Source organism: Balaenoptera borealis, assembly GCF_965194805.1.
Source record: "Balaenoptera borealis genome assembly, chromosome: 5".
Taxonomy (NCBI): Eukaryota; Metazoa; Chordata; class Mammalia; order Artiodactyla; family Balaenopteridae; genus Balaenoptera; species Balaenoptera borealis.
This window is the reverse complement of record NC_138862.1, coordinates 84,081,395-84,095,403: the sequence shown is the minus strand read 5'-3', so window position 1 is coordinate 84,095,403 and position 14,009 is coordinate 84,081,395. Positions and strand designations below refer to the sequence as shown.

Below are 14,009 nucleotides of genomic sequence, written 5' to 3'. Positions count from 1 at the left end.
CCTTTGCTGTGCAAAACCTTTTGAGTTTAATTAGGTTCCATTTGTTTATTTTTGTTTTTATTTCCATTTCTCTAGGAGGTGGGTCAAAAAGGATCTTGCTGTGATTTATGTCATAGAGTGTTCTGCCTATGTTTTCCTCTAAGAGTTTTATAGTGTCTGGCCTTATATTTAGGTCTTTAATCCATTTTGAGTTTATTTTTGTGTATGGTTACTTTAGGAAATGTTCTAATTTCATTATTTTACATGTAGCTGTCCAGTTTTCCCAGCACCACTTACTGAAGAGGCTGTCTTTTCTCCATTGTATATTCTTGCCTCCTTTGTCAAAGATAAGGTGACCATACGTGCGTGGGTTTATTTCTGGGCATTCTATCCTGTACCATTGACCTATATTTCTGTTTTTGTGCCAGTACCATACTGTCTTGATTACCGTAGCTTTGTAGTATAGTCTGAAGTCAGGGAGCCTCATTCCTCCAGCTCCGTTTCTCTTTCGCAAGATTGCTTTGGCTATTCAGAGTCTTTTGTGTTTCCATACAAATTGTAAACTTTTTTGTTCTAACTCTGAAGAATGCCATTGGTAATTTGATAGGGATTACAATGAATCTGTAGATTGCTTTGGGTAGTATAGTCATTTTCACAACTTTGACTCTTCCAACCCAAGAACATGGTATATTTCTCCATCTGTTTATGTCATGTTTAATTTCTTTCATCAGTGTTTTATAGTTTTCTGAGTACAAGTCTTTTGCCTCCTTAGGTAGGTATATTCCTAGGTATTTTATTCTTTTTGTTGCAGTGGTAAATGGGAGTGTTTCCTTAATTTCTCTTTCAGATTTTTCATTATTACTATGTAGGAATGCAAGCGATTTCTGTGCATTAATTTTGTATCCTGAAACCTTACCAAATTTACTGATTAGTTCTAGTACTTTTCTGGTGACATCTTTAGGATTTTCTATGTATAGTATCATGTCACCTGCAAACGGTGACAGTTTTACTTTTTTCCAACTTGTATTCCTTTTATTTCTTTTTCTTCTGATTGCCGTGGCTAGGACTTCCAAAACTATGTTGAATAAGAGTGGCGAAAGTGGATATCCTTGTTTTGTTCCTGATCTTAGTGGAAATGCTTTCAGTTTTTCACCACTGAGAATGATGTTTGCTGTGGGTTTCTCATATATGGCCTTTATTATGTTGCGGTAGATTCCTTCTATGCCCATTTTCTGGAGAGTTTTTATCATAAATGGGTGTTGAATTTTGTCAGAAGCTTTTTCTGCATCTATTGAGATTATCATATGGTTTTTATTCCTTAATTTGTTAATATGGTGTATCACATTGATTGATTTGCATATACTGAAGAATCCTTGCATTCCTGGAATAAATCCCACTTGATCATGGTGTATGATCCTTTTAATGTGCTGTTGGATTCTGTTTGCTAGTATTTTATTGAGGGTTTTTACATCTATGTTCATCAGTGATATTGGTCTGTGATTTTCTTTTTTTGTGATATCTTTGTCTGGTTTTGGTATCAGGGTGATGGTGGCCTCGTAGAACAGATTTGGGAGTGTTCCTCCCTCTGCAATTTTTTGCAAGAGTTTGAAAAGGATAGGTGTTAGCTCTTCTCTGAATGTTTGATAGAATTCGCCTGTGAAGCCATCTGGTCCTGGACTTTTGTTTGTTGGAAGATCTTTAATTACAGTTTCAATTTCATTACTTGTGATGGGTTTGTTTATATTTTCTAATTCTTCCTGGTTCAGTCTTGGTAAATTGTACCTTTCCAAGAATTTGTCCATTTCTTCAAGGTTGTCCATTTTATTGGCATATAGTTGTTTGTAGTAGTCTTTTATAATCCTTTGTATTCCTGTTTTGTCAGTTGTGATTTCTCCTTTTCCATTTCTAATTTTATTGATTTGTGTCCTCTCCCTTTTTTTCTCGATGAGTCTGGCTAAAGGTTTATCAATTTCGTTTATCTTCTCAAAGAACCAACTTTTAGTTTTATTGATCTTTGCTATTGTTTTCTTCGTTTCTATTTCATTTATTTCTACTCTGATCTTTATGATTTCTTTCCTTCTACTGACTTTGGGTTTTCTTTGCTCTTCTTTCTCTAGTTGTTTTAAGTGTAGGATTAGGTTGTTTTTTGAGATTTTTCTTGTTTCTTGAGGTGAGATTGTATTGCTGTAAACTTCCCTCTTAGAACTGCTTTTGCTGAGTCCCATAGGTTTTGGGTCATCGTGTTTTCGTTGTCATTTGTTTCTATGTATTTTTTAATTTCCTCTGATTTCTTCAGTGATCACTTGGTTATTCAGTAGTGCACTGTTTTGCCTCCATGTATTTATGTTTTTTACAGTTTTTTTCCTGTAATTGATTTCTAATCTCATAGTGTTGTGGTCAGAAAAGATGTTTGATACGATTTCAATTTTCTTAAGTTTTCCGAGGCTTGATTTGTGACCGAAGATGTGATCTATCCTGGAGAATGTTCCATGTGCACTTGAGAAGAAAGTGTGTTCTGCCACTTTTGGGTGGCATGTCCTATAAATATCAATTAAGTCTATCTGATCTATTGTGTCATTTAAAGCTTGTGTTTCCTTATTTATTTTCTGTTTGGATGATCTGTCCATTGGTGTAAGTGGGGTGTTAAAGTCCCCTACTATTATTGTGTTACTGTCAATTTCCCCTTTTATGATGGTAAACATTTGCCTTATGTATTGAGGTGCTCTTATGTTGGGTGCATAAATATTTATAATTGTATGTCTTCTTCATGGATTGATCCCTTGATCATTATGTTATGTCCTTCCTTATCTCTTGTAACAGTCTTTTTTTTAAAGTCTATTTTATCTGATACGAGTATTGCTACTCCAGCTTTCTTTTGATTTCCATTTGCATGGAGTATCTTTTTCCATCCCTTCACTTTCAGTCTGTATGTGTCCCTTGGTCTGAAGTGGGTCTCTACAAGAGACAGCATATATATGAGTCTTGCTTCTGTATCCATTCAGCCAGTGTGTCTTTTGGTTGGAGCATTTAATCCATTTACATTCAAGGTTATTATTGATATGTATGTTCCTATGACCATTTTCTTAATTGTTTTGGGTTTGCTTTTGTGGGTCTGTTTTCTTTTCTTGTGTTTCCTGCCTAGAGAAGTTCCTTTAGCTTTTGTTGTGAAGTTCGTTTGGTGGTGCTGAATTCTCTTAGCTTTTGCTTGCCTGTAAAGCTTTTGATTTCTCTGTCAAATCTGAATGGGATCCTTGCTAGGTAGAGTAATCTTGGTTGTGGGTTTTTCTATTTCATCATTTTAAGTATGGCCTGCCACTCCCTTCTGGCCTGCAGAGTTTCTGCTGAAAAATCAGCTGATAACCTTATGGGGATTCCTTTGTATGTTATTTTTTGCTTTTCCCTTGCTACTTTTAATATTTTTTCTTTGAATTTAATTTTTCTTAGCTTGATTAATATGTCTTGGTGTGTTTCTCCTAGGGTTTATCCTGTATGGGACTGGTTGATTGAAGAGGCAACTATGTGCTTATGTGAACCTAAAATAAGGGCTCTCAAAGATCCCCTAGAGAAAGGAAGTCAAGAAATCAAACCAAATCTCTTAATGTTGTGCTGTTCAGACAAAAACTCTCTGGGCTGGGAGGAAGCCTTAAATCATACACTGTAACTTGTATAGATATTTAAATAGATTTAAAAGTTCACTGTTCTGAGGATGAATCTTACAGTATTTTTTCACTTGGAAAAGATGCTTTCCAAATGAAAAAAAAATTATTCAACTAGTTATAGAAACTTTGGTTTTAAAAAATAGGAAAATACTCAAGTAAAAATAAAAATAAAATTATGTAAAATAATCACAAAAACTACTAAGTTATTCATAAAAGTTTAAATAGTATTCCTTTTTTGTAATATAAACTCTTTCTCTCTCTAAAGCTTTTTTGGATGGGAAAAAGGAAAAATCTAAACCTAGTTTAATGATTTTGGAATTTTTGCTTCTAATTTATAAGATATGAAACAAAGAAGTCAAATCTGACTTACACACATAGTGTTTTAATTCCAAGAACAGCTGGCCACCATGAACCAGAAAATGACCTTACTCCATCTTGGAGACTGGTTCTTTCCTTCCCTTTCCCTTTGTGGAACTCTTGGTCAGTGTAGAGATGACAGAACACCCACTCATCTGCCTTCCCTGGGAACCCTCACTGCACATACAGCAGGACCTGACTGGCTGGTTTCACCCCTCAGATATGTGTCCTCATCTAAAATCCAATTTGTTTTCACCTTTTCCCCAGAGGCCTCCTTGATTGGCCACATTGTCATCTTGATGGTTCTGCTCTGCAACCTCTCCCAGCCCTTCTTGGAATGAGGCACAGAACACACTTGCTCATGAGCCCAGGCTGGAGCTCTGATGCTCAACATCACACCTATATACTAACTGACTGCTCTGTAGGCTCCTGTGGTCTGTGACCTTTGGGCGTGGATCACCAACCCTTTTCTAGCAGTCTTCACAGAGGCACCCTCGACCCAGCCTTCCACACCCCATGCCGTCTCTTCCAAGAAACATGGGAGGTGAACTTTGCCAATATGTTTGGCAAAGAAAATGGTCAAGTTTCTCAGCGGCATTTCCAGGGAAAATTCCAGGATGCTTTCAGGCTTCTACAGTTTCAAACCAGATCTTTTGATTACTCAGAGTAATTCTGAGAATACATTTTGAACTCTTTTTGGTAACCAAGACCCTTAAAGATAGAATTAAACAGTGCTCCCTGACACATGGAAGAATTAATTTGCCACAACTACTAGACTCTGACTCCCCTAACTAAACTATGAGTTCTTTGAGTTGGCATTTTGTTTGTTTGTTTTCTTGGCATGTGGTGGTGGGTCATCAATACATGCTGAATAAATAAAAAATCAATCACCTAGCAAAGCAAAATTTTTGCAAATTTTGGGTCACAGATAAAAGAGAGTTCAGCTCTTCTTAAGCTCAACACAGCAAGTATACATGCAATGCTACGATGTATCAACCTTCCAATCCTTGATTTGCTGCCCTGTTGAGTTCTGGTCTCCTGTGAAATAATAGACTTGGTCGGTTTCTGGAGACAGAAAGTGGCTGACACCCAGCTGGTAAGCCCTGAGAAGACTTCCCTTTACTGCATGGCCTAAAAGAATCTGCCAAGCTGCCTTCTCAGCAGGTTCTGACATGTTTTTATGAATCCTTTAGTAGGTGTCTCTCCTTAAACCCAGTTCAGAGCACCTTTCATAGTTCTCTTTCTCATATTGGTCCCCAAATAAAAAGACACATCCCTGAGAGAGTGAAGCAATAAATCAGCTTACTAGTCTGCCCCAAAACTTCACAACAGCCTCAGGAAAGCTTATGCTTCAAAAGCCAACTCCCATCCCTCCCTCCCTTCCTCCCTGCAATTTCAGCCCATTATATCTTGTTCTGTCCTGAGAAGATCATAGGAGTGTGGACCTTGAAGGGATGTTCACACACCTTGTCTCACCAGCACAAAGCTGGAATGAGTTCCCTTTTAAGGGGCTGCTTCTCACAACCTGCAATCATTTCACATGTACTACCCAGTCATTAAGAGATTTTCCTCTTTACACACTGCCTATATAGAAGATTAAAGATGATTAGTGGCTGCCAAGTTGCTGGAGAAGTGGGAAGAAGAGGGCTTAACTTTTAATTCTGCTCCCAGCACTCTCCAGGAAGCTGACCATCTGCCAGCACATAGGCTGGCCTCTGAGAGGTTACTGACCACTCACCTGCAACTTGCCCTGCTGCCTTGTGTGGGACATGAGAAGGTCTTCAGAGGATGGCATGCTTCTGGGCAGTTCTGTTGTGGCTAGGCAGGCCCCAAAAGTCTGGAGCATCTGAGCAGTGCTCTTCAATGCCAGAGCAAAGTTTTCAATGGCCTGGAAGTTCAGACAATCATAACAGTGTAGAGGGATTAACATTCACCAATATGCTCTCTCAATAGGACAGGGGAACTATTTCCTGAGTATACGAAATAGGCCATGCATTGTACTTTGTGCTATACATTTGTCTATCATCTCAATAATCTAGAGTAGAAGGCATTTTATCTCCATTTTATAGAAGAGGGAACTGAAGCTCTAGCAGGTCAAGTAAATTGGCCAAGATCATATTACTAGGACAGTAAGGAAGGAAAGAAGGTAGGATTCAACCAATGGTTGTTCTATTTTTTCAGGAGTTTTCTGAGGATCAAAAGGAATGGCAAATTTGAAAGGATCTTGGGCACAGATGAGTATCTTACAAATGTAAAAGTAAGAACTAAGAGAATCAGGTATAAAGCCTGGAAATGTCATCCTAGAAATAGGGGAAAGCCAAAGGTTTCCTGTGGCGAGTGCAATTAACAAAATAACTTGATTCCATGTGTCTGATTAGTGATTATTAGTAATTGGTGATTATTAGTAATCACTAATTGGAAATGGTACAGAGGACCTGCTCCTAATAGAGTGATTCAAAAAAGCTTGGCCTTAGTCTTGGCTCTGCCACTACTTGACCATATGACCTTAGATAAATCACCTCTTTACTCTGTAAAGCCTGCGAACCACAACTACTGAAGCCCGCACGCCTAGAGCCCGGGCTCTGCAACAAGAGAAGCCCACTCACCGCAAGGAAGAATAGCCCCAGTTCGCCACAACTATCTCTGCCCACACACAGCAACGAGGACCCAATGCAGCCAAAAATAATAAATAAATTAAATAAATGAATTTATAAACAAAACCAAAAAAAAAAACATTACACCCTAAAACAGGGTGAATTCTACTTAATCAAATGTAGTTGAGGTGTTTGTTCATCAGTAAATTTTTTTTTAATAAATTTATTTATTTTTGGCTGCGTTGGGTCTTCACTGCTGTGTGCAGGTTTTCTCTAGTTGCAGCAAGCGGGGGCTACTCTTCGTTACGGTATGTGGGCTTCTCAATGCGGTGGCTTCTCTTATTGCGGAGCACAGGCTCTAGGCACATGGGCTTCAGTAGTTGTGGCTTGTGGGCTCTGGAGTGCAGGCTCAGTAGTTGTGGCTCACAGGCTTAGCTGCTCCACAGCATGTGGGATCTTCCCGGACCAGGGCTCAAACCCGTGCCCCCTGCATTGGCAGGCGGATTCTTAACCACTGCGGCACCAGGGAAGTCCTCATCAGTAAATGTTGAACAACATGTTTCCAAAGTGAGTAGATAGAGAGGTGTGCTGACACTGCAAGGTGTTTTCAGGATGGTGAAAGCAACTTCTGATTTTGCATAGAAAACCTAATCTTCTCAAGGGTATGAGGCTAGGAGAGCAGGGAAAGGGGAATGACAACTTTATATAGACAAACATTATTTGCTGAGTTTCAATCTCACTTTTTCCTTAATATTCCTAACCCTTCTATTTTAGCATAATAACCATCACTATGAGTAAGTAGGAAAAAGTAAAATACTATATTTCAGATGCTTTCATAGACATTATATCACTTATTCTGCATATCAAACCTTCAGGTAGCTTTTGTTAGTCCAAGGTTTCCTACCATTGGCACTATTGATATGTTGGTCCAGATAATTCTTTATTGTGGGGGGCTGTCTAGTGCATTATAAGATGTTTAGCAGCATCCTTGGCTCCTACCCAGGATACGCCAGTAACACCCCTCTCCCCAAGTTATGACTATAAAAAACATCTATCTAAAGACATCGACAAATGTCCTCTGGGGGAAAACTGCCCCTAGCTGAGAACCACTGTGTTAGTTGCAGGGGAGAAAACAAACTCAGAGAGGTTTAGTAACTCCCCTGAGCTCAGATAAGAAGCAATGGTGGCAACATTTAAATGCAGCTTCTTCTGACTTGGTGGGTTTCAATCTGTCTGTACACTAGAATCATCTGGGGAGTTTTGTGACCCACTAATGCCTGAGACCCATCCTAGATCAAATAAATTAAATTCTCTGAGGTATAGCAGAGTATTTTGCAAACTCCCCAGGTGCACTCTAAATCAAGTCCCCCAAAACCCCCATACCAGAAAATGAGCCAAGATGAAGGTAATCAGCAAGAGAAGTCCTAGCTTTTATCCTTGCACCTTGTCTCTCCCCGTGCCTGTTGCTTAGAAAACCCAACCTTCCCGATGTTAGGTAGTCATGGGCAATGACTGCCCAACAGTTGATCTCTAGGTCTCCTGTCTCTAGAAAACCAGGAGGGACACTGAAAAGGGCACATAAATTGGTACTTACAGTTCGATGATTTATCCACTGACTGTGGCGATATTCCAAAGTTCCCCCTAAGTCCTCTGTCAGTTGGCTTTTGTCGATGTAGTTATGAAGGTCAGAAACGGAGTTTAACATAACGATCTAAAACAGAAAAAACCCAATATATTCCTCACAGATAATTAAGTAGCTCATCTAGATTCTACTGTTATTTAATTTAAAATTTTATTTTATTTTATTTGGCTGCACCATGCAGCATGCAGGATCTTAGTTCCCCCAGGGACCGAACCCATGTCCCCTGCGCGGACAGGGGACATGGAAGCGAAGAGTCTCAACCACTGGACCACCACGGAAGTCCCTACTGTTGTTTAAATAGTACTTCAACTTTGCCTAATCAGGCATTTATATCCAAAGATGGTTACTTCAACCAGCAGAGAAACATTTTAAAGTCTCTTTCCATTTTCCCCCTTTGAGTGAGGAACAGCAGTGCTGAACAGCCTGCAACAAAACAGTGACTTGAATCAGTGAGCTCAGTTCTAAGCTGCCTAGAAGTCAGGTCTTGCTTTAGGTAAATTTTTGTCAAAAGTTCCCAGGCTAAAGTATACCCTTCAGCCACCAAAACCAAACGCTGTACTGAGACCTAAAAATCTGCAATGAAAATTCCAATGAAGGGTGGGCTGGTGAATACCAAAATAAAATTAGAACACAAGGACCCATTGAGGAGTATGGACTGAGAAGATTGACTACACTGATGCCCCTTCTATGAGGGGTGGTGATATGCCCCAAACTTATCTCAGGTGGAGAAAGTTTTGAGGTGATTGTGAGTGGGTTTTCATAAATTAACAAGCCTGCTGATGAACAAATGCCCAGACATCTAGAGGAAGATGACATACTCCAATCTGTCCCTTTCTACTCCACTGCAGTGGTCCTGCCCAGGGAGCAGTCCCGGCTCTCTGTAGCAGGGACAATATCATACCCCTACTCACTCTCATCTCTGAAACACACACCCCTTGTAGCCTTTAACTGATGACTTTATATTTCTTCAGTCATTGATTATTTTGACCTGTGAGTATAATAAACTTCTTCCTTCAAAGCCTCCCCCTCATTTCTTCCTGTGGCAGCCCTGACTTTACCATGTCATATCCAACATGTACATTCTTAGAACAGATTCTTGGTCAGAGGACATGAGAATATAGGCTTTTTTCTATTATTATATAGTATTAGTCAAGTGATAAATCCACTTTGGGATGAAAAGAATATAAGTTAGACCCCAAAGTCTACAGGTAAAACAAAACTGACTGACTCATTCAACATATCTGTATTGAACTTCTAATAATTGCCAGGCTCTGAGGGATAAAAGTAAGCACCAAAAGCCCTGCCTTCAAGGAACTTAAGTTTAGTGGGATCTGATTCTACATATCGCTATGTTAACCTTGTCAGGCTCCATGTTCCATGCCTTTCTCCTTCACTTATGGAAAGGAGTTTGGGAACTTAAAAAATTATTTTTATAACATAAGAGAAAGGGAAAAACAAACAAACAAAGCTGAATCCATCTGTCTTTCCCTCCTAAATTTTTTGTTTAAATAAATGTATTTTATTTATTTTATTTTTGGCTGCATCGGGTCTTTATTGCTGTGCACGGGCTTTCTCTAGTGGTGAGCGGGGGCTACTCTTCGTTGTGGTGCACAGGCTTCTCATTGCGGTGGCTTCTCTTGTTGCAGAGCACGGGCTTTAGGCACGCGGGCTTCAATAGTTGTGGCTCACGGGCTCTAGAGTGCAGGCTCAGTACTCATGGCGCACGGGCTTAGTTGCTCCACGGCATGTGAGATCTTCCCGGACCAGGGCTTGAACTCACGTCCCCTGCATTGGCAGGCAGATTCTTAATAACTGCGCCACCAGGGAAGTCCCTTTACTCTTATTCTTGAAATTTTTCCATGAGTTGAAAATTATTTCCAACTCAATGAATAATAAAACCAAGAATATATTAGAAACTTTTCTATATCACTATAGATTTTTCTTATTTTTTTTTTTCATTTCTCAATTGAGATATAATTTACATAAATAAAATTCACAGATCTTAAGGGTACAGTTCAATTCGTTTTGACAAATGTATACACACATGTAACACTTTTTAACCAAGACATAGAACATTTCCTCAGAAAGTTCTCCTAGGCCTCCTTCTGGTCTCCACTATCTCCACCCCTAACAGCAGCCACTGTTTTAACTGTCTACCACCATAGCTTAGTCTTGCCTCTTATTGAACTTTATATAAAAAGAATCACAGAAAATAATACACTTCAGTGTCTAGCTTCTTTCTTTCAAGAGAATATTTTTGAGATAAACCCATGTTGTTGCATGTTCAGTACTTCACTCCTTCTTTATTGCTTAATATTATCCCTTTACACGAATATGCCACAATTTCTTTATCTATTCATCTGTCATTGGAAATGTGTTTTCATGTCTCTTGGGTGGGTCATGGGGCAGGTATATGTTTAACTTTGTAAAAAATTGCCAACTGTTTCCACCGTGGTTGTACCACACCTTACCACTTCTGATGGTTGCATAATATTTAACTGAGTGGGTAGACCATAATTTAATTAACCAGCTCCCTGTTGTTGGGCATTACTTTTTTCCCAATCATTTACTATTACAAACAATTTGGTAATGAATATCATTATATATGCAGCTTTGTGTATGTGCGTGAGATACCTGCAGAATAACTCTTATAGGTAGGTCAGAGGGTATGTACGTTTTAATTTTTGATAAATACCGTCAATTAGTCTTTCATATTGGTCATTACCAACTTCATTCCTAACAACAAAGTATGCAAATGCCTGTTTGCCTCACATCTCTGCCAAAGTTAGAGGTAAAAAAAAAATTTTTTTTTACATCTTTGAGTATAATTGCTTTACAATGGTGTGTTTCTGCTTTATAGCAAAGTGAATCAGTTATACATATACATATATCCCCATATCTCTTCCCTCTTGCATCTCCCTCCCCCCCACCCTCCATATCCCACCCCTCTACGTGGTCACACAGCACCGAGCTGATCTCCCTGTGCTATGCGGCTGCTTCCCACTAGCTATCTATTTTACATTTGATAGTGTATATGTGTCCATGTCATTCTCTCACTTTGTCCCAGCTTACCCTTCCCACTCCCCATTCTTCAAGTCCATTCTCTAGCAGGTTTGTGTCTTTATTCTCATCTTGCCCCTAGGTCCTTCATGATCTTTTTTTTTTTTTTTTTAGATTCCATATATATGTGTTAGCATACGGTATTTGTTTTTCTCTTTCTGACTTACTTCACTCTGTGTAACAGACTCTAGGTCAATCCACCTCACTACAAATAACTCAATTTCGTTTCTCTTTATGGCTGAGTAATATTCCATTGTATATATGTGCCACATCTTCTTTACCCATTCATCTGTTGATGGACATTTAGGTTGCTTCCATGTCCTGGCTATTGTAAATAAAGCTGCAATGAACATTGTGGTACATGACTCCTGTTGAATTATGGTTTTCTCAGGGTATATGCCCAGTAGTGGGATTGCTGGGTTGTATGGTAGTTCTATTATTAGTTTTTAAAGGAATCTCCATACTCCTCTCCATAGTGGCTGCATCAATTTACATTCCCACCAACAGTGCAGTAGGGTTCCCTTTTCTCCACACCTTCTCCAGCATTTATTGTTTGTAGATTTTTTTGATGATGGCCATTCTGACTGGTGTGAGATGATATCTCATTGTAGTTTTGATTTGCATTTCTCTAATGATTAATGCTGTTGCGCATTCTTTTATGTGTTTGTTGGCAATCTGTATATCTTCTTTGGAGAAATGTCTATTAGGTCTTCTGCCCATTTTTGGATTGGGTTGCTTGTTTTTTTGATATTGAGCTGCATGAGCTGCTTGTAAATTTTGGAGATTAATCCTCTGTCAGTTGCTTCATTTGCAAATATTTTCTCCCATTCTGAGGGTTGTCTTTTCGTCTTGTTTATGGTTTCCTTTGCTGTGTAAAAGCTTTTAAGTTTCATTAGGTCCCATTTGTTTATTTTGTTTTTATTGCCATTTCTCTAGGAGGTGGGTCAAAAAGGATCTTGCTGTGATTTATGTCATGGAGTGTTCTGCCTAAGTTTTCCTCTAAGAGTTTAATAGTGTCTGGCCTTACATTTAGGTCTTTAATCCATTTTGAGTTTATTTTTGTGTATGGTGTTAGGGAGTGTTCTAATTTCATTCTACTACATATAGCTGTCTAGTTTTCCCAGCACCACTTATTGAAGAGGCTGTCTTTTCTCCACTGTATATTCTTGCCTCCTTTATCAAAGATAAGGTGACCATATGTGCGTGGGTATATCTCTGGGCTTTCTACCCTGTTCCATTGATCTATATTTCTGTTTTTGTGCCAGTACCATACTGTCTTGATTACTGTAGCTTTGTAGTATAGTCTGAAGTCAGGGAGCCTCAATCCTCCAGCTCCGTTTTTCTTTCTCAAGATTGCTTTGGCTATTCAGTTTTTTGTGTTTCCATACAAATTGGAAGATTTTTTCTTCTAATTCTGTGAAAAATGCCATTGGTAGTTTGATAGGGATTGCATTGAATCTGTAGATTGCTTTGGGTAGTAGAGTCATTTTCACAGTGTTGATTCTTCCAGTCCAAGAACATGGTATATCTCTCCATCTATTTGTATCATCTTTAATTTCTTTCATCAGTGTCTTATAATTTTCTGCATACAGGTCTTTTGTCTCCTTAGGTAGGTCTATTCCTAGATATTTTATTCTTTTTGTTGCAATGGTAAATGGGAGTGTTTTCTTAATTTCACTTTCAGATTTTTCATCATTAGTGTAGAGGAATGCAAGAGATTTCTGTGCATTAATTTTGTATCCGGCTACTTTACCAAATTCATTGATTAGCTCTAGTAGTTTTCTGGTAGCATCTTTAGGATACTCTATGTATAGTATCATGTCATCTGCAAACAGTGACAGCTTTACTTCTTCTTTTCCGATTTGGATTCCTTTTATTTCTTTTTCTTCTCTGATTGCTGTGGCTAAAACATCCAAAACTATGTTGAATAATAGTGATAAGAGTGGGCAACCTTGTCTTGTTCCTGATCTTAGTGGAAATGGTTTCAGTTTTTCACCATTGAGGACGATGTTGGCTGTGGGTTTGTCATATATGGCCTTTATTATGTTGAGGTAAGTTCCCTCTATGACTAGTTTCTGAAGGGTTTTTATCATAAATTGGTGTTGAATTTTGTCGAAAGCTTTCTCTGCATCTATTTAGATGATCATATGGTTTTTCTCCTTCAATTTGTTAATATGGTGTATCACATTGACTGATTTGCGTATATTGAAGAATCCTTGCACTCCTGGGATAAACCCCACTTGATCATGGTGTATGATCCTTTTAATGTGCTGTTGGATTCTGTTTGCCAGTATGTTGTTAAGAATTTCTGCATCTATGTTCATCAGTGATATTGGCCTGTAGTTTTCTTTCTTTGTGACATCTTTGTCTGGTTTTGGTATCAGGGTGATGGTGGCCTCGTAGAACAGGTTTGGGAGTGTTCCTCCCTCTGCTATATTTTGGAAGAGTTTGAGAAGGATAGGTGTTAGCTCTTCTCTAAATGTTTGATAGAATTCGCCTGTGAAGCCATCTGGTCCTGGGCTTTTGTATGTTGGAAGATTTTTAATCACAGTTTCAATTTCAGTGCTTGTGATTGCTCTGTTCCTATTTTCTATTTCTTCCTGGTTCAGTCTCGGAAGGTTGTGCATTTCTAAGAATTTGTCCATTTCTTCCAGGTTGTCCATTTTATTGGCATATAGTTGCTTGTAGTAATTTCTCATGATCCTTTGTATTTCTGCA

The 14,009-nt window shown here is 38.7% G+C and overlaps 1 protein-coding gene across 1 annotated transcript in view; it reads right to left on the bottom strand.

Moving 5' to 3' along the window:
• MCF2L2 (MCF.2 cell line derived transforming sequence-like 2) overlaps positions 1-14,009 on the bottom strand; it is a 255,131-nt gene that overhangs the window by 157,951 nt on the left and 83,171 nt on the right. The window contains 2 exon segments of the mRNA XM_082393922.1: positions 5,734-5,883; positions 8,184-8,300. Of these exon segments, the coding sequence (XP_082250048.1) occupies positions 5,734-5,883; positions 8,184-8,300 (267 nt within the window).